This window comes from Lepisma saccharinum, chromosome 6 (genome assembly GCF_977018435.1).
Source record: "Lepisma saccharinum chromosome 6, izLepSacc3.1, whole genome shotgun sequence".
Classification (NCBI taxonomy): Eukaryota; Metazoa; Arthropoda; class Insecta; order Zygentoma; family Lepismatidae; genus Lepisma; species Lepisma saccharinum.
Window position 1 is genome coordinate 16,490,405 of NC_139234.1, and position 23,901 is coordinate 16,514,305.

Here is a 23,901-nt window from a genome sequence, read left to right on the forward strand (position 1 = left end):
TTGTTCCCGATCGAACTGTACAACCATATGCTACACAGCTGACACCCTGCGCATGCTCCGCAGTAGCTCCGCTTTTAACACCGTCTATAGCTCGTTGGTCGGGATTGAAAAGTTTTCCCGTCCCGACCAAAAAATTTCCGCACACACCTATTTCACGTACCGAAAATTTTCCCAGACGACGCAAGACTGACGAACTTATCAGGAGGAAGAAGATTAGTCGTGATCATTATTCTGTGCATTGAAGTTTTCTGTGACGCAAGACGGAATCGAATCAATGATGGGGGATTCTGAGAAGGAAGAAGCAAATAATTTGGTAATTATTATTGTATACATTGTCGGAATTACTTCGTGTCTTCTATTTAAGTATTGGTTGACATTATCTAAAAGAAGAATCTTTAAAATTATTTTTTTTATAAGTTCACAAATGTCGGCATAAATTAATTTGGTCGTATGACAATTTTTATAACCCTTTCGGGTACCAGTTTCATAGATCAGAGACACATTAAAATCGGATATTTTTTGTTTCGCATGGTTAGCACTTACCAATTGTGTATTGCGGAACATAGTTCAAGGTGCCATTATGCATTTTAGACGGAAACGAACACAATTTCTCACATACAGAGTTATTTTTTTGATTCCTTTCTTCGCTTCCTTAACACACAATATGGCGGCCACATGTTGACTTGCGTAGTTATGCAGTGTTACCCTCCAGGGTCAGGTACCCTATTCTACACCCTCGAATTTTCAGTTTTTTTTCTGTCATTGTGAAGATTATATTATCATAATTGTGAATAAAAAAGGTACTACTTTACTATACCGGAGACAACTATCAATGATTTATTTTGCAATTTCTTACATTGATAACGTACTATTCTGCTTTGCAGAACATTTCTTCAGGTGAAATAATGGTTTTCTAACTAAAATAATGTCTATTTCTTACATACGATAGCCCCACGAACCATCACTGGGACGAGGTATGAGGTTAGGTTAGGTTCCATTAGCACTCCTTTCGTTCAATTTAGCATATACGGATGTCGGAATTACAAATTCCACGGCATCTTCCACACCCGGCAACAACTTCACGATGCATCATGTTGTAGCAGCAGCAATAGCGCGTATTGTGCTCTCGTGCAGAAAGCAAATGGCAGCAGCAGCAATAGCGCATCGGAAATAGATTTTCGTAGAAAACCACATGCATTCGCATTAAAATGGATCAAAACTACATTCCCGAACATCAACAACGCTACAGAAAATGATTTGCGTAAGTACTTTCTCCTGTAAATTTGAAGAAATCCGTCTCCGGTATAGTAAAGTGTTACCTAAAAAAAATTGGAGCGCGAAAGAAGTATTTACGACTGTACAGCCGTTTAAAGTTGAGATTTTTTCGTTTGAAATTGTTGTCCAAATTTCAAACCGATTCCTGGCTCTGCCCCTGGGGTGATTGACTTACCGACCCCTGCTGCTGCCGCGGCCCCGCCTCCGCTACGCTTCGCTCCGCCTACCCGCCTTTATGTAGAGTCCCTTTTAAAGGCATGTTAGAAATTGGCCGGAGTCACCTGCCCCCAACACTATTTCTCACTGTTTTCTGCATTGACACATGAAGATACCAAAAATGAAGGCTAAAATTAAACCTAAGAAGGTAACTCTTTTTAAAAAGGCCAGGCACTGGATTGCAGGTCGAAGTTAAATTTGTAAGTCCAAAAATGAAGTAACTCCTATGTTGAAAGTCCTTGTCATCCTTGCCCACAGAATACCACCCTTTACTCCCTTCCCATCATTAAAATGAGAAGTCGCAAATTATCCCATCCCACAAGTCATTTAGAAAAAACAACCCTCCCCTTTACAGCCTGCAGTTGCCAAACAGAAATAATTAATTTCAATGTCTGAAATGTCCAATCCACCAATATATCACACAAATAACATATCGCAAATGTTTCCATTGCACAAGTAAATTATAAGAAGAAAAAGAAAGAAATCAGACATGCGCCTGCGACATGAATCCATCATTCGCTGTCATAGAAGTTCTGAAAAACCTTTTTGATGTTAAGCAAGGAATTTTAATTTAATAAAAAACGAAAGTTTCGTAGCACGTAGGTCTTAAAAATTAACTTTCGGGCTATTTGCAAACACTGTTTGTTATGAGGAACTAAATATTTTCACGAAAATATTTGAAATGTGCCTGAAATCGAGGGTGTAGAAAGGGGTACCTGTTTCCAACCCTCTTCACCGAACAATACCTACTATCGTGTTCGTCACTTGTGCAAATTGTACATTATGCACAGATAGCCCCACGAACCATACACGTATAGCCCCACAAACCATTCATGGATAGCCCCACAAACCATTATGCACGGTAGCTGACCAATAGCCCCACGAACCATTTCCGATAAGGTTAGGTTAGGTTTGGCAAGCATAGTAAAATAAAGGGGGTTTGAAACACTGACAGGGGCTTACGTCATCAAATGTACGCAGCATCCTGTTGTCGTAGGGTACGCAGCATCCTGTTGTCTTGAAAAATACATGATTTCTCTGTCAAATATATTCCAAGATGAAAGAAAATACCTCAACGAACGTTGTAAACCTTGGAGAAACTCATTCCGTAAGTAGTGTCTTGTGTAAAATTGAAGAAATGTGTCTCCGATGTATGAAACTGTTACCCATTTGGATAACCCTTTAATACTGGCGCTCTATTTCGTAACATTAGTACTGGTGCAGGGTGTCCTGTACACACCCCTGGAAATGATTACTTTAATTGACTTGCATTATGTTTGTACAATGTGTATTTTATTTTAACATAACTTTCAAACAATTCCAATGAAATTTTACTAAAGTAGTTTATTAAAGTGTGTTTACAATATTTATTTTAACATTTAGAACCAAATTTTACTAAATTATTCTCTATTTGTTCACCGAAAAAAAAATATATTTAGAGGACATTACAGGCTTATATGATTACAGAACATAAACAAACTCATTTTTTTTATTTTTTCAATTTTACTAAACTATGCATGTAACAATAATTTGGGAAAGTACATTCATTGATGTTGCTGTGGCATTTTATTTTGTTTTCTGAGTCTTTAGCGTTATAGCAGTCATACAAATTGGGTCATTCCATATCAATTCAACCAAAAAAAAGAGGTTTGGGAACCCACCATCTCAGATTTTTATGAAACTTGGTACATTCAATCCTTCCATGGTGGTAAGAAACCACATAAAATTTTTCGCCTCTAACTCATCTGGTTTCAGAGTTATGGCCTCTCAAACGTTCAGCCAACTTTCATCACACTGTATCATATATAATGACCTGAAGCATGATGTGAACATGGTTTACAAAATTCAAGGAATAGTCGTGAGATTTCTGAAAGAAAATTTTTCACATGTCAAGAAAATACACTATTTTCGTGACAGGAGTGCTGCTCAATACAAAAACAAATATAACTTTCTCAACTTGTGTCTGCATGAAGAGAACTTCCAGCTAGAGGCACAATGGTCATTTTTTGCAACAAGCCATGGGAAATCAGAATGTAATGGGATTGGCGGAACAGCAAAACGCTTGGCACGAAAACAGAGTTTACAGAGACCATTTGAGAGACAGATAACAACAACAGGGGATTTTTACAATTTCTGTGTGGAAAAAAATACAAATATTGCATTTCACTTTATTGAGAAAGGTGAAGTAGATTCAACCCATTCGACACTTCAAAACAAGTTTACAGATGTACAAACAGTTCCAGGCACTAGAAGTTTCCACAATTTCAGATCTCTGGATTCTGCAGGCACCATTGTGGCTAGAAGAATCAGTCAAGATGAGACCCCATCTCTCACGTACAGTCTGCAAAACCGCCAATCTTTTATTGTAACCGTACATGAACTCTTTCCTGGATGTTACATTGCTTGTAAGTATGATCAGTTGTGGTATTTTGGAATGGTATCTCAAGTGGATGAAGATCAAGGAGAAGATGTTGTAAAGTTTCTTCACCCCCATGCTCCTTCCCCATCATTCTATTGGCCAAGACATGAAGATACATGTGCAGTACCAATTCCCCATGTGTTGGCTGTTGTTGATCCACCAGGAACAACATCTGGAAGGACATACCACTTCTCAGACATCTGCATGATATCAGTGCAGGAAAGAATCATACATTTGGATGGCAAAAGGTTCTAAGTTCAATGGACAAGATAATCCAATGTGTCAAAGTATACAACTTGTGTCACAAAGTAAATTTTTGTATATGTTGCATGCACATATATGGAAAGGTAAAAAATATACAGGGTGAGTCATAAGTATCCATACAAATGGTGAAAACGGTGACTAATATTTATTTTTCCTTTTCAGGCAGGTGAACCAATGAAAAAGAGATGCCACTAATGAAGGAAGAACGGATTGACATCATTCTGTTGGCTGGGAGTGGTACCACCCATCATGTAGCACGTACATGCAATGCAACACACAGAACGCAGGTAACCCATGACACCATGGCCAAACTTATCAAGAAATTCAGAAGGACAGGTTCATTTGTTGCTGTTTTTGGTCTACCAGGCCTGCTTTCGTCGGCGATGAACTTTGGCCAAAGTGTCATGGGTTATCTGCATTCTATGGGTTGCATTGCATGTACGTGCTACATGACTGGTGGTACCACTCCCAGTCAACAGAATGATGTCAATCCGTTCTTCCTTCGTTAGTGGCATCTCTTTTTCATTGGTTCACCTGCCTGAAAAGGAAAAACAAACATTGGTCATCGTTTTCACCATTTGTATGGAGACCTATGACTCACCCTGTATATAGGCAATATATGGAATTTTCAGTAATTTTTAAACCTGTGTTTTGGTCAATCACATTTAAATATCTATATGGATAAATCATCAAACACCAAATGTTGAAGCAGGAGGGGATACCATAATAACTGATATTGTTCAATGATGATTTCATATTAATAAAATAATATAAATTATCATTATTGTCATCTTCATTGCTATTCTTTCTCAGGTAATGTTGACATATCATCAAACTGCTGCTTACAAAGAACACAACATTAAACAAAGATTTTTTTGAACCATATATATTTTGCTTATATATGGATAAATTATTTTATAAATAAGCAAGGAAATAATAAGACAACAATGCTCAAAGAATAAACAAAAGTATAGAATTTCGAGTTTGCTTCACTGATTAATTTATAACACATTATTTGATTGATTTTGAGTTAACCAAAATATTTTAATACTCCGGAAGCCATTTCATCCAAATATCAGACATAAGTATATTATATTTATAGAAGGAATAAAATAACCATAACTTTTATTGCTGGGTAAGTTAGAATACATATCCAGGTTAATTTAAAAAATACTTATGCTGGTATTAATTCATTCCCTTTTAATGATAATTGAAATTTTAGCAAGGCATGTTTTCGGAAACAAAATCCCGCTAAATTTTTTTTTATTAATTTTTTGTTTTACTAAAATATTGATATCATGTGATGTCATATTTTTTTTCTGAAATGCCTATTGTTTGGTTAATATTGTTGTGAAATTTCAAAAGGATTGAATCATGTGTTAGCGAGATAGAATTTTTTTTGTAAAGCACTGCAGGTTTCAATGAGGGCTTCGGAAATGAAGGAAAACGAGACTTGGCTGAAAGTTTGAGAGGCCATAACTCTGAAACCAGATGAGTTAGAGGTGAAAAATTTTGTGTGGTTTCTTACCTCCATGGAAGGATTGAATGTACCAAGTTTCATAAAAATCTGAGATGGTGGGTTCCCTGGCCTGGTTGAACTGATGTGGAATGACCCAATTGTAACCATATGACTAAGACACATCTTTCTCAGGCAACGCTTGCAGAAACATTTTGTTTTGACATCTTTTCTTCTGGGGCATATTACACACCTTCTTGCACTGTTCTTCCCTCTCTTCTTGCTTTTATCACTTTTCCCCTTTTTCGTTGAAGGACCAGGATTCTCATCTTCTGTTGTCATGCTACTAAACTTCCTCTTGAGGGGCTTTGGTAGATACTTGATTGTCTACCTTTCTTTATTTGTAGGCGTTATGAATCCAATGCCAACTTCCTGGAGAAACTCTCTCCTGACAGTGGTGCTATCTGGATTGTAGCTGGAAAATATTACTTGGCTATTCACTCCAGCAGCAATGTCCATTAACTCGAAAAAATACACATAGGGGCCATCTTCCAATTTTCCTCGACGTGGAGTATGTGGAATACTTATGTAACGTTAGTACTGGTGCAGGGTGTTAGGAACACCCAGGTCTTAAATACTGTAATTATTAAACAGTGGCGATAGTGATAAAATTGATTCTAGGTTACTTGTTAAGATAAGATTCATATAGGAAGGCAACGAAAATTATAGGTAGTTAGTGAAATTTACTCAGCTTGGAGAGTTTTAACATGTGGGGTGTTCACAACACCCTGCGCCAGCACTAAAGGGTAGGGTCCAGCGCAGATATTTCTGCCGTGCGATGCGCGAAACAACTAAAGAAGCAGTGTTGCTAATGGAGCAGATAGAAAAATCGCTGCAGTGCGCCGATGCACAGCTGTTACGTACAACAATAAAATTAGAGAATTCAGGTCTATCTAATGTTGAGTTTTAAACGTCATGCATTATACCAAGACTAGGATTAATATGTACTAACAAGGGGCTTTGTATGTAGCTACATACATATGGACTAAAAATTCGCAAAATATGAACTAACACATAAGTAAAATTACCAAAAATGCTGCAAAGAAGACTTCTTCATACGATTCCTTATTTGAGTGATTTCAAACAAAATAAAAATATATGTATATTATTTTTCATTGCATTAATGCACTGGTGGCGTTCTAACTTTTCACTCCCAAAACCCGTATACACTGGTATGGAACTGCAACGGCAGATAATAACATGCCAACGTGTTAAACCGCTACAATTGCACCATAATACTCCTCCTCAAGCAGTATTATTATTTCCTCTCTGAGATCGGCGACAGTTGGTTACCTTTGTTGTACATTTACAAAGGATGCCAGCTTCCACAACAATAACAAGTACATATACTGCCACTAGACGATAAGCTGCGCGGCTTTTTCTTTTGTTATGAACCAGGGCCGGCGCTAGTCATTTTGCCTCCCTGGGAGGTGGCGGCAGATGCCGCTCTATTTCGACCCCCCCCCCCCCCCGTCATTACGCAGCAACGGAAAATTGAAAATCAATATATTCCTAACTAAAACATCAAAATATAAAATAAATAATGAGACTTCTTATGCTATTTCAATACTATTCAGCGCAAAAGAATATCTCGCTCGATCACAGTTTTCAATAGGCTTATTTTTTTCTTCTCTTCAAATTTTGCCGCTCTGGGCGATGGCACGGTTCGCCCTCCCCTTCCGCCGGCCTTCTATGAACTTGGTCACCCATCAAAGCATGGCAATTTTAACACAGAAAACAATATGTATCGCATTAAGCAGCAAAAATGACAGCCTCCTCTATGCAATTTCTACAAGAACACGTGCCGGAGCCAGAGTTGAAATGATGTTGGAGCCACATAATTTATTTATTTTGAATAATTCCAAAATTATGAAATATGAACAATTTGTTGCTGCTGTTCGCTGCTCTCTTGCCAAAATGCTTTATTGGGATGCTAACACCATGACTGGCTTCCTCCTTCATGAACTCGTGCACGTTGCTTAGAATTTACCGAGCTTGGCTATGCAAGGTTTTTGATTTCAACTTCGACAGAACTGGAGGCATTATGGAATTTAACGTTCATTAGCAAACACACACTTTTACATACACACACGCAATACACGCACACAACGTCAAACCGGTCAAATACTTAGTATAAAATAAAAATATGGTGCTTCCAATACAACAAAACTCACCGCCACTTTACCTGCCTTTCCCCTTCCGTGACAGAAATAGTGCTTCATTATTACAGTTGGCAACACTAGTTACTAGCTAGCCAATGAACATGCACTGCATAAAAGAAGCAATCACTACGCCGTGCTATATTGCCACATTACCGTCCCTGCCGAACGGTGGGAACCGCAAGCTGGAGCGCTATTCAATTGTTTTCAATGATGTTTGCGCGAGTGTGTCCAGGAATGGAATGACAATATGGCAACAATAGCGAAGGTTTTCGAGCAGGGTAGAACACGTGATGCTAAGAGAGAGGGAGACGAAACGAAAATTCGTTTCTACGCAACAGCAAATTTGTGTGTGATGCACTCTACCTTGTACTATTTTCTGTGTTTAATGCATAAAATTGTGATGGGAACATTATTTACTTGAAGATCGGTAAGATGTAAGGTAATTGGCTTAATTGATAATATCATCATTATGTAACCTTGTCGTTACGTAGGTTTTTAATGCTATCAAGAAAAACTCAAAATTAGTATTCAGTTTTAGAAATCACTTACGAATAGTATCGTTTTTACCCATCATTTGTCAAAATTTATTTGGTTTTGATAGCGAGAATGTCTTTTTAACAAAAAATTGTCATTACAGGAGGTCTAGTGAATTACATTTGAATGTGATGGAACAATATAAGGTAAGATTTTACAATACCGGACAATTCTCCGATTTCGTTCATATTTCGCATACTCAATAATTTAGGGCTCCTAATCATGAATCTGCAGTTAATATTTGGTGCTCACGTGTGGAATTAAAAAAAAGGGGGGGTCCGTGATCGAAACCGACAATGCACGATTGCTCATTATGTACCGGAGAAATTTTGTGTTTCTACGAAACTTACATTTTCATATGGTGCCCCACACACCATTCATGCATAGCCCCACAAACCCTTCATGGTAAGGTTAGGTTAGGCAAACAGTTAAAATTTGGGGTCGTAGTAATATCAGGAGCGGTACATAATGAGCAATTGTGCATTGCCGGTTGCGATCACGGACCCTCATTTTTTGGAAATTCCACACGTGAGCAACAAATATTAACTGCAGATTCGTGTTTACGAGCCCTAAATTATTGATTGTAGATTAGGCACACACAGGAGTTGTACTACGTAGAAAGTTTTAAGCGAAAAATGCAGGCTCGACCAGGACTCGAACCCGGGTCTCTGGCATACCGTGCCATTGCTCTAACCACTGAGCTACCGAGCCGGCCTGGCCTCACCTGAGTATGCGAAATATGAACGAAATCGGCGAGTTGTCCGGTATTGTAAAATCGCTCCAAAAATAATAATACATACAGGGTATGTTAGAATTTTACTTTCATTATTCTCTTTACACACAAGATTCACGAGCAGATTTCTTGTGGTCTGGATACACCACATTTATAACCATTTTTTGAATATGCTGTCCTCAAACATTCCCGTTAATGGCTGCGGGGATCGCTATTGTGCTGCACTGACATGTGAGTTCTGTAACAAGTCAACAATAGGTCTTTTCCAAATAAATGCTGAAGGAACAGAATTCCTGTACTGTTTCAGGAAGGTACACTGGGAGCAAAGAACAAATGTGTTGTCAAATGGCAGTAGCATGTAAATATAAACGAGTGGATCACTATTGAGATCAGCACAACCACTGCAGTGTGAATAAGCAAAATTTTAATTTGTATAGTTGTAACAATTATGTTCATGGTGCTTATCTGAAAGATGTTTTTGCCATGATTCTCTTTGTTTCATAGAAAAATCAAGAATGAAGTATATATAACAAGAGACTAATAGAATATTCTTTTATTGCAGCAAATAGAATTTGAGTGGATTCTTCATGAAGAGGTCCATGCAATTTTGAAACAGCTGCATACAATACTTATTGTAAGTAGACAAAAATTATGCATGTTGTTAAGTAAGAGCTGCTAAGATATAATTAAGTTCTCTTTCAAGATGTTTGTTTTACATTGCTAGGAATTGAGCCTGAGATCCTTAACCCAGGAGAATGCGCATGGCAGGGATTTGACGGCAAATTTCTTTCTTTGCTTGCCTTTTCGCATATACGTGTTGGTTTGGTTCTTTACCCACACCTTATCTGTATTGGACATGTGGGAGGCCCGCTGGCCAACCAACAATTTTATCAGTGGCCTTCAGAGGCGCAACCACGAATTTTCGTTTGGGGGGGCAAGTACCAGGATAAAGGTACCAATAATAATAACAATTTTAATAAAATAATGCTAATGTTAATAATACTAATGTTATAATAACATTATTATTATTAATTTGCTTTATTTTACTTCACTTTTGTGCCACTTTTGGCTAATTTGAGAAGATGAGGATGAGTGATGATATGATGAATAGATAAATGGATACTCACAAACATCCATGCCCAAGCCAGGATTCAAACCCAGAACCAACAATTTTATTATTATTATTATTATTAGTAGTATCAAAGACGTTATTACCCTCTTAAATTATGCAAAAAGGAGGTAGAAGTTGGTGCTAAAGCATTTGTGTTCAAACAAACAATTTTAATTATTTTTTCAACACGTTCAATTTCACATTAATAATGGGAAACAAGCACACAAACTAATTTTGAAAGACAGGAAATGCTTCATAAATGCATTCCAAATATAATTCTTTTTTACATTAACATGTATAACTTTTATGCACGATATATGTTTCACACATATGCAACTTGGAACACTAAATTGTGTGTATATTCAAAGTTTGAGGCGACCTGTCACTAGAACTCGGAATGTTGGAGAGAGCGCGTGGCGAAAACAATAGGCAAGGTTGAGGACCATTCGCAAAGAATACAGGCTTTGGAAAGAAGAATGGACAGTTTGGACCTTTCTCACCCTCAGCGACGAGAAATGCCCACGGCTACGAGAACAAATCCAGGTACTTCGGTCACCAGCAATAACGAGGACCCTTCGCCTGAACTGACAAGTGTCAATGAGCCAGGTTTCCCTGGTTTACCCACTAGACCAGCGACCACCAGACCTCAGAGGAGATGTCCTTAGGGAATAATGAAATGATCCTGGGCTTGCGAGGCTTGATGGAAGATCGGGCTAAAAAGTGGTTTGAAATGAACGAAAGGCATTTCACTTCTTATGAAGCTTTCCGGGACATGTTACGGACACACTTTCAGCGGCCGGTCCAAGTAGAATGGATGTTAATGGGACTGCGCAACGAACATTACAGCCGAAACGCGGGAGTCACGTACGTGCAATATTTCTGGAAAAAATGTAATGAATTCAAGGCACTGCAGCCTCAAATGACAGCTCCAGAAATAATCGCAGCGCTGATATATCACTTCCCTAAATATGCCCGTCGTCACCTTAACCTTTTGAGACCCAAGACCTTTTTCACATGTAAGCCTCTCTGTCCCAAGCCGATTTTGAGCAAAATGCAGAGTTTCAATTAACTGAGTGTTGATCGGAGACTAATTGTCCTAGAGAGATGAGTGATATACTGTTGTACGCGGAATGAACCAGAGATTCAGACTATATGAAATTTATGCAAATTCGGCGTATATGTGGTGGGGGGGGGCTAACTCGCAAAATTCCAAAAGTTCGGGCAAAAAAATTGGTTCCCCCACCCTCCCCCCAAGAAAAAAGTACATGACAGTGTCGACATGCACATGGAAATGATCGCTGAGATGTAAGGAACACAAAAATATTTGCATTATTATCATATGACCAATGTAACTTGAGTTGTACCCCCAAAAGGAATGGTCGGGATGCCACTGATTCAAGCTTCAAAATGCAGCGGTACCTTGAAATGACAATAGTTCAGAAACTAAATACCCTAGAGATATGAAAGATATACCGTTGTACGCAGAATGAATCACAGATTTAGACGATATATAATTTATGCACATTCGGCGTATATATGGAAGGGGAAAGGGGGGAAATCCCCTGCAAATATTTTTTCTTAAAAAATGGGGTTTCGCCCCCCTCCAAAAGAAAAGGATATGAAAAGTTCAAAATGCACATAGAAATTATCGCTGACATGTAAGAAACAGAAAAATATTTGCATAATTGTCGTATGACCAATGTAACTTGAGTTGTACCCCCAAAAGGAATGGCCACTGATTCAAGCTTCAAAATGCAGTGGTACCTTGAAATGACTATCGCTCAGAAACTAAATGCCCTAGAGATATCAAAGATATTCCGTTGTACGCAGAATGAATCACAGATTCAGACAATATATAATTTATGCACATTCGGCGTACATATGGAGGGGGAAAAGGGGGAAATCCCCTCAAAAATACTTTTCTTAAAAAAAATGATGTTTCCCCTCGCTTCCCCCCCGAAAAAAATGTCAAAATGCACAAAATGCAAAATTTATGCAAAATTTATGCAAATTCTATGTTTAGACAATGCAGGGTAACTCCTGTCGCAACTTGTGGACACTTGTGCCAAAAAAAAAACAAAGGTTTCCTTCAGCATGCTTCGAAATTCCATTCTCACAACGCAGATTCAGCAACCAGTCTTCCCCATCCCCCCACCCCCTCACGGAAAACTTTCATTTTGACATCGGATACTGATAAACAAGCTTCCTTCGAATGCACTTAGCAGGAGGAGGGAGTGAAAAGCATTGCTTTAGAACAACAAAGCCGGTCTTCCTTTGTCGGCAAAAAATTGACCTTGAAAAGAGACGCAAAAGAGAAGTCCCTTTTCCCGCCTTTCCCCCTCCATTTTCATGAAGACAAAAAAAATGCAAAAAACGTTTCTGTTAAATACATGTGTTAGGAACAATATAAAAAAAATCTGAATTCTAGCCAAAAATAGAAAAGTTATAACGTAAAAACTACGACTTTGACACAGCGTCTCGATCGAGATGCTTGGGGCAGTGAGGGTTACATTTGGGTATCTCCTTTGAGATGCTTGGGCAGCAAAGGGTTAATGGCAGTTGTGTGTTTGACCCCAACTCGATGTCGCTGACGCTGGAAAACCTATACCAGTGCTCAGAAGATGACGTGACAGGACGGAGTGCTGGAATAAGCATCCCAGAACAGAAGATCATCGTTACGGCCGGACTTAACGCCAGCGCGTTCAGATGGTGCGGCGAGGACAGCTCCATCCTGATGCCACACCACTAAAATGGCACCACAAAAGTACATACGCCTCGCCGCCACAAGTTACGTCCACAGCCCTATATGAAGCCATGTAACGATACCGCCGAAAGCTGCCAGCCGAATCAGCATCTTTGAGTACTTCAATGCCCAACAAAAGTTCTACAGAGAGAGAAAGAGAGTGGAATGTGAATATGAAGCGACACCAGCCCTCACTTATACATACCATCTAGAAGAAGAGATTGAGAGATGAAGCAACACTTACTGCATCTTGAGACGCCGCCAACGTCCCGTGTAAGACTAGCGGTGAGAAGCCACGAATGCCCCCAGTATAGCAACTTCGCCAGTTTTTGCTGTCCCCCAAGTAGAGAGAGAGAAACGATGCCAAAGCAATTAATCGCTCCACCACGAAGCACACAGATAGCAGAGAGGCAGTTTCCCTCATCTAGTATGTTGCTGTGATGTCGAAGCGTAGAAGGAAGGTGTAGGTGTGTAGAAGAAGTTTGCGAAGTGCCGCTACAAAGAAGTAACGTGGGGAAGTGTTAGTGTCGCGAGGAGGACTGTGGATTGACGTCATGCCGCCGTTTAAAGGACTACAGTAAATGTTGCTGGAACGTCTAGAACGCCGAGATGGTACAGTATACAACTGTTAATTTTATATATGTGTGAGTGATCATCGATCCAGGACTCCAAAGATCGGCCGTCGGACGAAAAGATACGAGTCTATAAATTAAAAGTCGCAAAGGTATTGATTAAATTTTTGCCCAACCTAAGCAAAATTTCACGACAATTTCTAATTCGGAAGATCGATTCACGGCATGCTGTTGTTTTTCCACGCTCTGCGCCGAGCTGTTGAGTAATAATTTTTATTTATGTCACCTTATATGCTTTGCACGGTAAACATTTGGTTAAAACTGCATAAATCGTGTATCTCTTGCAGAGATCACCTCTCAAGTTTGTTAAATAAGGAAGTACATTAACTTCGTGCTATTTTTAATATATTCATACATCACTGTCTTCATTTTTCATTCTGTAAACATGTATGTGCGTTGCATTTGATATCTATGTTGCACGAGTTGCGTGCCCTACCTAATCTTATTGAAGTTCCAAGGTGCATTTGTGAAAATTCTACAATAATTATTTAATGTTTTTAATAAATTGCGAAATATAAAAGATTACGTGTTATGCTCGTTCGCAGAATTTAATGAGCGTGCGCAGATGAAAGCTAAGTATCTTGGATTCTAAACAAATTAACGTCTGCAGGCGCAGATTAAGATTCATCCCGGCTCATAAGAAGAAGTTTCCCAGTGAGATTTGGTGCCCACGAACAGGTCTTCATGGAAAATGCCGGGTCAGAATTTGTGTTTGTCATACTGAGGGGCCATAACGTTCTCCTGGAAGTAAGCTGCGTTGACTTTGATGTTAGAAGGCACTTTGACGAGTGGCAGCGTTCCCCGACTGCAATATATCCGGCCACCACCAGAAATCCCTTGGAAAACTTTTCCTTGCACTGCAGCACAAAGTCAGAACGGCTCTTCTGGTCTGTTGGACGGTAGAGAATGGATCGAACTCTGTTGGTCTCATCCCGGGTACACACCCATTTCCATTTGTCCCCTGCAAGGTATGCTTTATACAGTTTTCTGGCATTTGTGAACCTCTCCTGGATGTGGCGCTCTGTGAGGTGGTGTCTGCGCACATTATGACGCGCTTCCAATGAGAGGTTCTTCCGGATGATGTTGGAAACTGTGCCTTTTGAGATACCGTGGAGTATAGCCAAACTTCTCTGCGTTGAGGGATTGTCTTGTGTCACTGATGTCCTAATGGTGCACACTGTATAGGGGGGGTTCAAGCAGGCTGGGGCCGTGATCTCCTCACAGTTTCCGGCTGACCACGTACCGCAGCGGCCTGTTGGGAACATCGTCGGATGATGAGACCCACACCAGCTTTTCTGATGATTGAACCCTCTTGTTTGCACTGTTTCACTATTGCTGAGTGACTATAATGTGTGGTGAAAGTCCACAAATGAACCTCTCCCAGAAAGCTGTCACTTTTACCTTCACCGTTCCACGGATCGTGCTCAACTGATACTCTTATCTAGTACAGTCCCCAGTGTAGCCAGCTCTATATCGGGACATAACAGCAGTTCAATGCATCGTTCACGATGGCCAGTCAAAGTCGACTATTTTTATCGTGGGCAACCTTCTGTACTAGTTAATATAAACAAAATAAGAAATAGGGTGTTATATGTGTTTTCTGAGTGGCGCATGGCAGGCCCTACGCTGAATTAACTCTGCAGGATTTTTTTTACATTATCGTCCATGAAAAATAGCTCTGTAACTCACCCAGCCTCTCATATATGAGCAACTGGGGATATAGGACAGAAATTATAGATTTAAGGGTATACTGTTTTCCTTATTCTTATTTTATTCAGTTTTTATCATTAATGCAAGTTAAAAATAATGCAGTTCACAAGTTTCTTTCCTTTCCTCCAAATGAAACACTTTGCTTACATTTTTGTATGTATAAACTCAAAATGTAACAATTTTTTTTCTTTGTATGTACGAATTCGTCCTTTTGCTTCAAAAGAAAGGTTTCACTTCCATTTTTCAGTATGTATATATATACAAATTACCAGTCACCCGGTATATCTATATATATCTATATATATATATATATATATATCTATATCTATATATACAGGGTGTTGCAAAATACCTGTTACAACGCTTGGGAGGTGATTCGACAAGTAAAAACAAGGAAAAAATGTCGAAATCGGCACCGTTTGCGAGTGACAGGCGTGAGAAAATCGTCTCTCACCATGTTTATAGCACAATAACTCAAGAAGGAAGAAATATATCAATGTCGGAATAAAATAATACAAACAAAATCGTACCTGGCGAATACAATGGTGCATCAATTGAGGCCCATTGTAAATTGCGCAAGGGGACTCTCAAAGAAAGTGGGGAATCCCCTGATGGAAAATATAGGAAATTTACTACTATTTTGTACATAATGTTGAGATCGGAATGTAGGCAGTAAAAAATGACGACGTATGTCCACATGTCCCACTACTGCTGGGACACCGTCCCACACTCGGGAAATAGGAAATTCACTCGAAAATGACGCTATGCCGTCAAATTACGCTCAGATTGATTTCAGCTAATTGATACAGAAAGCCCCACTAGAGGCGCTGTGAGTGTAGGTCACCTGTTACGTATTAGTGTTGGTGGATACTACGTAGAGAGTGTCGTCGACCGTTGTTTTTCCTGTCTTGTTCTGCGTCTCGTAGCGTGGAGTTTAGTCTGGCGTGTGTGTGTGTGGTTGAATTGCGCCAAGGAATATTGTACGTAGAGTACGTATTCCCGTGTTCTTTCTCGGTTTGCAACAACTGCGTGGACACCTGTGTGACATTACGTGGGTGCTAATCACGGTAGTTGTGATCCGTCACTCGGAGGGAAAGTGCCCCTGTTGCTTGGCAGTTCTCGAACAGGACAATGGTGGAGTACTCTACCCACGAGCTTGCTGATATGCATCTCGTTTATGGAGAGGCAAACCGAAACAGCCGTGAAGCACTGCGTTCGTATCACGAACGTTTTCCCAATAGGCGGTTATCAGCACATGCACTCTTTCAAAGACTTGATGCTCGACTGCGTGAAACTGGATCTCTACTACCCCGTAGGTCGGATTGTGGAAGACCCCGCACTGTGCGCACTGTGCAATTTGAAGACGACGTGTTGGACGCGATACGAGACAGTCCTGACACCAGCACACGTGTCATTGCTCGTACTCAACAAACCCACCATAGCAATGTGTTCCGCGTTCTTCAGGAGGAGGGATTGCACCCATACAAATTGCATAAGGTGCACCACATACTGCCCACGGACTTTCCCCTACGCATGGATTTCTGCCAATGGTACGTGCAACAAACTCTTGCCATTCCAGATTTCCCAACAAGAGTTTAGTGGACCGATGAGGCAATATTCACCAGGGACGGCATGTTCAATAGCCACAACAGCCACGTCTGGGATATGGACAATCCGCATGCAATCATTGTGCGCCATCATCAACATAGGTTCGCAGTGAATGTGTGGTGTGGCGTAGTAGGTGACCACTTGATAGGCCCGTACATTTTGCCCTCTACTTTGTGTGGTGGGAATTATCGGGTGTTTCTACATGACGTATTACCTGAACTTTTGGAAAACGTGCCACTGGCAGGTAGGCAACGTATCTGGTTTCAACACGACGGCGCCCTCGCACGTTTCGACCGGGGTGCCAGGGCCTTACTCAACGATATTTTCGGCGATCGTTGGATTGGCAGGGGTGGACCTTTACCGTGGCCACCTCGTTCCCCCGACCTCACACCACTGAATTTCTTTGTGTGGGGAGAAATGAAAAGGCTCGTGTATGAAACCCCCGTGGAAAGTGCTGAGGATCTCGTTGCTCGTGTTAGTGCCGCTGCTGGGACAATTGGTGACATGCCAGAGGTATTTGCGCGTACAAGACAATCAGTGCTTCGCCGATGCCATCTTTGTCTTGAAGTCAATGGCGGACATTTTCAACAACGTCTCTGAGTATACCGGTGTTTGTGAGCCCCTATCAGCACCGCATAGTGTGCTTTAGTGAAAGGTGCGAGTGAAGATGCTGGATATCGCTATACTTCATACCGTCGATCTGCATGTGCGGAGGTTGTGCGCTTCTCAGTGAAATCCCTTCCAGATGTGCTGTGCCTGGAAATGTTACATGCCATTGTGTGCGTTTTCTCGCCATTCTCCGTCTTCATTCCTTCGAGGATTACCCACTTTATTTGGGGAGCTCTCTTGTAGTATGTACAGCCTGACGACATGTGGCCATTGTTTAACTTTTGTTTTTCGTACTGCAAAGTAGTGTGTCAACATTAAGGGATTGAAAACGTTTTTTTATGATTTTCCAGTATTTTTTTCCATTTGGGATGGTGTCCCAGCAGTAGTGAGACATGCGACAAATTGGTTTCTTTTCTTCTTCGTACCGCAATGTGAACCGTGTACAACAGGAGATTTGCAGTTATTTTCCTATTTCCCGGGTGTGGGACGGTGTCCCAGCAGTAGTGGGACATGTGGACATACGTCGCCATTTTTTACTGGCTACATTCCGATCTCAACATTATGTAGAAGATAGTAGTAAATTTCTTGTATTTTCCATCAGGGGATTCCCCACTTTCTTTGAGAGTCCCCTTGCGCAATTTACAATGGGCCTCAATTGATGCACCATTGTATTCGCCAGGTACGATTTTGTTTGTATTATTTTATTCCGACATTGATATATTTCTTCCTTCTTGAGTTATTGTGCTATAAACATGGTGAGAGGCGATTTTCTCACGCCTGTCACTCGCAAACGGTGCCGATTTCGACATTTTTTCACATGGCATTTTTTCCTTGTTTTTACTTGTCGAATCACCTCCCAAGCGTTGTAACAGGTATTTTGCAACACCCTGTATATAATGGATAAAAGCAAGGAGGGCCAAAAGGGCTAAGTAAAAATCAAAGAAGGTAAAAGGAAACACTCACCGGACAGTAGAAAAATTCAAAATTTTCGCTAATTTCATAGCATCATTGGTGTGAGGAGAAATAGATGGAACCGGAAGTTGGGGCCCTGCAGAGTTGCCAGGTCCCCATCGAAGAAGAAGCGGTGCGTAGTACGAAAAAAACACTGTTTCGTCACCAGGCTCGTCGTAAACTGTGAGTGTGTAGGATGAGTTGGGAGGGAGGGTGGGTGAGGGTTGGACATTACTGGGTGGCCTTGTTCAGTCCAGGAGGAGTGGTTGCACTCATGGCCAATATATAGGCCCTCTCCCATCTTTTGTGAACAGAGGTGTTGGCTGGTTGGGGTAGGAGATGGATGATCGCTACCCGGAAGCAGTCATTGAAAGGGATGTTGTGGTGGTTGGTGTGGACGGCGACAGTGAAGTCCAGGTTGTGAGTGGAGGAGCGGTGGTTATTGATGCGGAGGTTGAGGGCTGTTGATGTTTTCCCCAGGTAAAAATCACCACAGATGTTGCAGGTGAGGATGTAGATAAGGTTTGAGGCATGGCAGGTCCCTTTGGGATGGAGGGTAAATTTGCCAGTGGCCGTGTGCACCTGGAGGGTGTGAGAAGTGATGAGGATGGGGCAGGACTTGCACCTGGGGCGGTTGCATTTATGGGCAGGGGGGTGTTGGATGTGTGGTGAAGGAGTGTTGTGGACCAGGATGTTTTGGAGGTTTGGGGGGCATTTGAAAACCACTCTGGGTTTGTCGGGAAATATGTTTTTGGTTTCAGGATCACTATGGAGAATTGGGAGAAGAGAGTGCAGTGTGTGCCTGATTTTGTTGAGGTGGGGATGATATTGGGTGATGAATGCAGGTGGGTTGGTGGCAGCAGGTTTCTTGGTGGTAGTGGTATGTGAGGCAGCGCGCGATATTTGCTTGGTGACCAGGATATCCACGGTTAACCAGGGCCTGGTGTAGGCGGAGGTTATAATTCTGGTGGGAGGTGGGTGAAGTGTTCAGGCGCTGTCCCCTGAGGGCCAGAGAGAATGGAATGGCTTTTTTGGTGTGGAACGGGTGGGAGCTGGAGAAGTGTAGGTAAAGTCCGCACGTTCATTATATCCCCAGCGGTTAACAAAGGGAGCGGTGCTCTTTGTTAAAAGAAACACCCAAGCCAGCGGTTTTCTCTTGAAGAAACTGGAGTAGGAAAGCGATGTTGCCAAATTGAAGGAAAGGGTAAAGAAAAAGAAAGAGAAACAAACAAATTAAAGAATATGTAAAGAGAAAAGAAATACAGATAAAGATTAAAAAGGACAATATTAATAAAGATAGGAAAGAGGCATATTATAAATCCTCATATTTACACTGAATACCCCTAACGTTTCTACTCGAAAAATATATTATTCAGAATATACATATATAGTTAACTTACCTTCACTCATCGTCATCGCTGTCTCCCACGTGAATCACGAATCTCTCCTGGTTACTATCCGTGTCGTGGTTAATATATTTTCTCTCAATTTTGATGGTGTGTTGAATACAGGACAACCAAAGCTGAGCATCAGTTGTCTCTGTTCCATCACGCAACAGCTGGCATACACTGGCACTTAGAGTAGGAGATACATTGTTTTTCCTCACATATGATTTTAACTTGGCCCACACCAGTTATATGGGATTAAACATGCAATGGTAGGGAGGGAGTCGCAACACTTCATGTCCACGTGAGGCTGCAAGATCATCCACTACTTTTTAGTAATGTTTGCCGATTTAATTATTTCTAATAAAAGGGCTTTTATAGGAACAGGTTTCGGTACTGGAATGTCGTGCCTCTCCATGAAGGAAATAATATCCTGCAGTTTTGTCTTCATAGTTGGGATTTTCACTAGCAACCTCGAGTGGTAACTTGCATTATCGCAAATTATGATACACTTCTTATCACTTGGCAAATTTGGCAGCAGATTATTGGTAAACCAATTTTCAAACACTTGTCCGGCCATTTCGTCGTGACTATCAGCTTTACAATCTCCAATGTTCTTAGCGGAAAGAAACAAACAATTTGGGACCCACACCTCGCTGCTCCCAGCATGGAGCACCATGATGCATTTTCCTCGTGCTGACGGCGACTTCAAAATACAGTTGCAAGTACCATCGTCCCACCCTTTTGACAACGTCGTGAGTGTCGAACCAAGTTTCATCTAAATAAACAATCTGGCAGCCTTCTGATCTCAACTTGTTGAGTTTGTGAAGGTAACGATACCACCAAGCAACAATTCTTGTCGACTCCATTATTGCATTTCTTTTCTTCAGCCGACGAAAAGAAAAACCAAGTTTCTTCAGAAGCTCTCGAAGCGTCGTTTGTTTGTAAGGGAAGTCTGATATTAGTTTCAGTTGTGTTAATAATTCACAGACACTTGGTGCGCGTCCTTTAGAAAAAAAAAAAATTGTAAATCTCTCTCCTAACAAAATCGCAAACAAACTCGTCCACTTTATGATTTTTTTTCTTTTTATTACCAGGCTTCTTTGGTGTAATTGGGCCTCTTTCTGTGATCTTTCGCACTGTTTTCCTGTCTAATTTCAAAATATTTGCAGTTTCCGATATTGGTCCTCTTCCTGAATTATTCCTGGAGACATATTCGTGCACACTGCATACAAATTCTTGAGCTTGTTTGTTCAGAATTCTCTTTCTTTCCTCAGCACTCTAGAACTGCCGCTGCTAGTACTTGGCTGGGGGTCACTTTCGTCAGTTAAATTCTTCTGCGCAACAACGTTTGCTAAAGGAACCTGGTTTGCAACCCACGGTCTCCACATGCTAATAACAAAACCAAAATCTAATATAAAAACTAAAAGCACAACACTATAACAAAGCAACAACACAGCACCATAACACAACAAAGAAATAACACAACACAACTAGTTAAGAAAATCAACCCCGCACGTGGTTATGGCGCAAAAATAACGAGAGGCTCACGCACCCGCCTGCTCCGCCTTGCAACTACAAGAAATGTAAAGAAAATGTGGCAACAACGTCTGAGTTCACGCGCTTATCGGGAGTGGTCTGGCTATTGTTGGCTATTGTTTCCAGTGTTAAGTTTTATCAAAGGGTTGCCGATGGGGATATAATGAACGCGCGGACTTTATTGCATGTGGTTGGTGGGTTTTATGTGGATTTAGGTAGTCAGGTGTCCTCCCTCGATGTGCACGTCCACATCCAGGAAGGTTATCTGGTTGGGGGAGTGCATCCAGGTGAATTTGAGGGAACGGAAGTGGTTAAGTTGGTCCAGGAAAGCTGACATGGATGGTTCTCCATGTGTCCAGAGCATGAAGATGTTGTCGATGAAGCGGAGCCAGAGGAGGGGTTGGGTAGCCAAAAACTCTTGCTCAAGTTTGCCCATGAAGAGGTTTGCATAGGATGGGGCCATTCTGGTACCCATGGCTGTACCTCGGATCTGTAGATCCGATCTCTGGAGTTCACCCAGCCTTTAATTAATGTGTACATGGGGAAACAGGGTAAGGGTATCTCAAAACATTTCTATATGATGTGTATGCATTCTACACAGGTGTCCAAACAATTGTAATTGTGCCTGTTCAATATTCTGCTTTATTTGTATACTTAAAGATATTCTGATTGTTTCGTTTCTTCTCTTTATAATTATTTTCCTTGCATATTTCATTCAAGCTGTTTGTAATTTTTTTCTCATTAGATATTTGCAATTCACTTGCTTATAGTAGTGTTTAATGAAGAGGTCTCAGGTTTGATTTCCAGTTGAGACACATTACACAGTGGTTTGCATCCCACTTTAAACTGTCTAGTCAGGAATAGCCTAAATATATATATATATAAAATATTTTGAGCTGAAGGGATTATTCCAGTGCATTTCAATGTTATAGTAGCTATTAATTTACTAATATCATTTTTTTTTTGTTTTCAGGAATGTGCACGGAGGTTTCCTGTTCCATTGTGTGGAAATGATACAGCCCAAAAGCAGGAGAGGTTTGTGATGTCTGCTGCTCACCACACGACATCGGAGCAGGTGAAATGTATGCTCACACTTACTGGCGACTGCATTACTCAAGCTGTGAGTTTTACTATGTTTTCTTTCCTATTTGATTCATTTGAGACAGGGCAATGGGGATCTACTTTAGATTTATATAGTTCAGGCTTGAGCAACTTCCTTGCACTTGTAGAGGCCAGCAGGTGTTCTGTGCCATGTGAGATTTCTGATGCCAGAACACTGTACCTCAAGGGTGGTAAGCAGTAGAGGGGAAAGGAGAGAAAAGTGCAGAGAAGGCATGAAACCACTTTCTGTTTCTTCTGCCACACTGGGCCAATGAGACTCTGGCATCTTTACCTACAGACTAACTAACTCTCTAGCCTTCTTGAACCCGAAAGTTCATAGCTGCAGCAACACAGGCCTTCCATCTGTCCCTATCCTGAGCAAGATCTATATACTCTTTTTCATCCCTACCAATTTCCTTTAGGTCCATCTCAACATTATCCCTCCATCTTCGTCTTGGTCTTCCTACAGGTCTTCTTAGCATCACGTTACCTAACAACAATCCTGTAAACTCTTCTTTCCTCTCCCATTCGTTCCACATGGCCTGCCCACCTAAGTCTTCTTGATTTAATCATTCTAATAATATCTGGACATGAATACAAATTATGTAACCTTCTCCACTCACCTGTCTCCTTATCTCTTTTATGCCCAAATATTTTCCTAAGGATCTAATTTTCAAATACTCTCAATTTATGTTCCTCTGTCAATGTAAGGGACCAAGTTTTGCATCCATATAATATTACAGACAAAATTACTGTTTTGTATATTTTAACTTTTAGTTTCTTAGATATTAAACTAGAAGACAAAAGTTTATGAAGAGACAAGTAACATGCATTTCCTGAATTAAGCCTTCTTTTTATTTCCTCTTTAATATCATTTTCATTTGTAAGTATTACTCCTAAGTATTTGAATTTGGAAACTGGTTCAAACGCGTTGTTATCAGTAATTAGATTTTGATTATTACCTAACACTTGGTTTCAGCCTGTAAGTATATATTTAGTTTTCTCTTTGCTAACTTCCAAACCTATCTCTTTAGCAGTTTTGAAAAATATTTTAGCATTATTCTTAATTGTATTCACATCATCCCCCAGTAAGTCTACATCATCTACATATGCTAACAACTGAGTCACACCATTTAATTTTAGTCCTTCATTAGTTTCTTTTACCTTCCTAACAGCATATTCTAAGGCAAAATTAAAGAGCAATGGAGATAATGCATCTCCTTGTTTTAACCCATCATGAATTGTAAATTTCTCAGACATATTCATATCCACACAAATTTTACTTTCTGTTTCACTGGTGCATACTTTTATCATATTAACAAGCTTCTTAGGTATTCCTAACTCTACTAATATAGTTTTTCTTGTATGTACGCATTGCTTGCATTATATAAAT

The 23,901-nt window shown here is 40.5% G+C and overlaps 1 protein-coding gene and 1 non-coding gene across 2 annotated transcripts in view; one reads left to right on the top strand and one right to left on the bottom strand.

The window, feature by feature from the left end:
• The first annotated feature begins 235 nt into the window (after positions 1 to 235).
• Positions 236 to 23,901, top strand: part of rogdi (rogdi atypical leucine zipper) — a 42,860-nt gene continuing 19,194 nt past the window's right edge. Inside the window, exons 1-3 of the mRNA XM_083124574.1 lie at positions 236 to 313; positions 9,682 to 9,753; positions 22,381 to 22,527. Coding sequence (XP_082980700.1) covers positions 275 to 313; positions 9,682 to 9,753; positions 22,381 to 22,527 — 258 coding nt within the window. The 5' untranslated portion in view covers positions 236 to 274. The remainder of the gene's footprint in view (positions 314 to 9,681; positions 9,754 to 22,380; positions 22,528 to 23,901) is intronic.
• On the bottom strand, positions 9,026 to 9,097 carry TRNAT-GGU (transfer RNA threonine (anticodon GGU)). Its single transcript has one exon. It is a non-coding gene; the product is annotated as a tRNA-Thr (tRNA).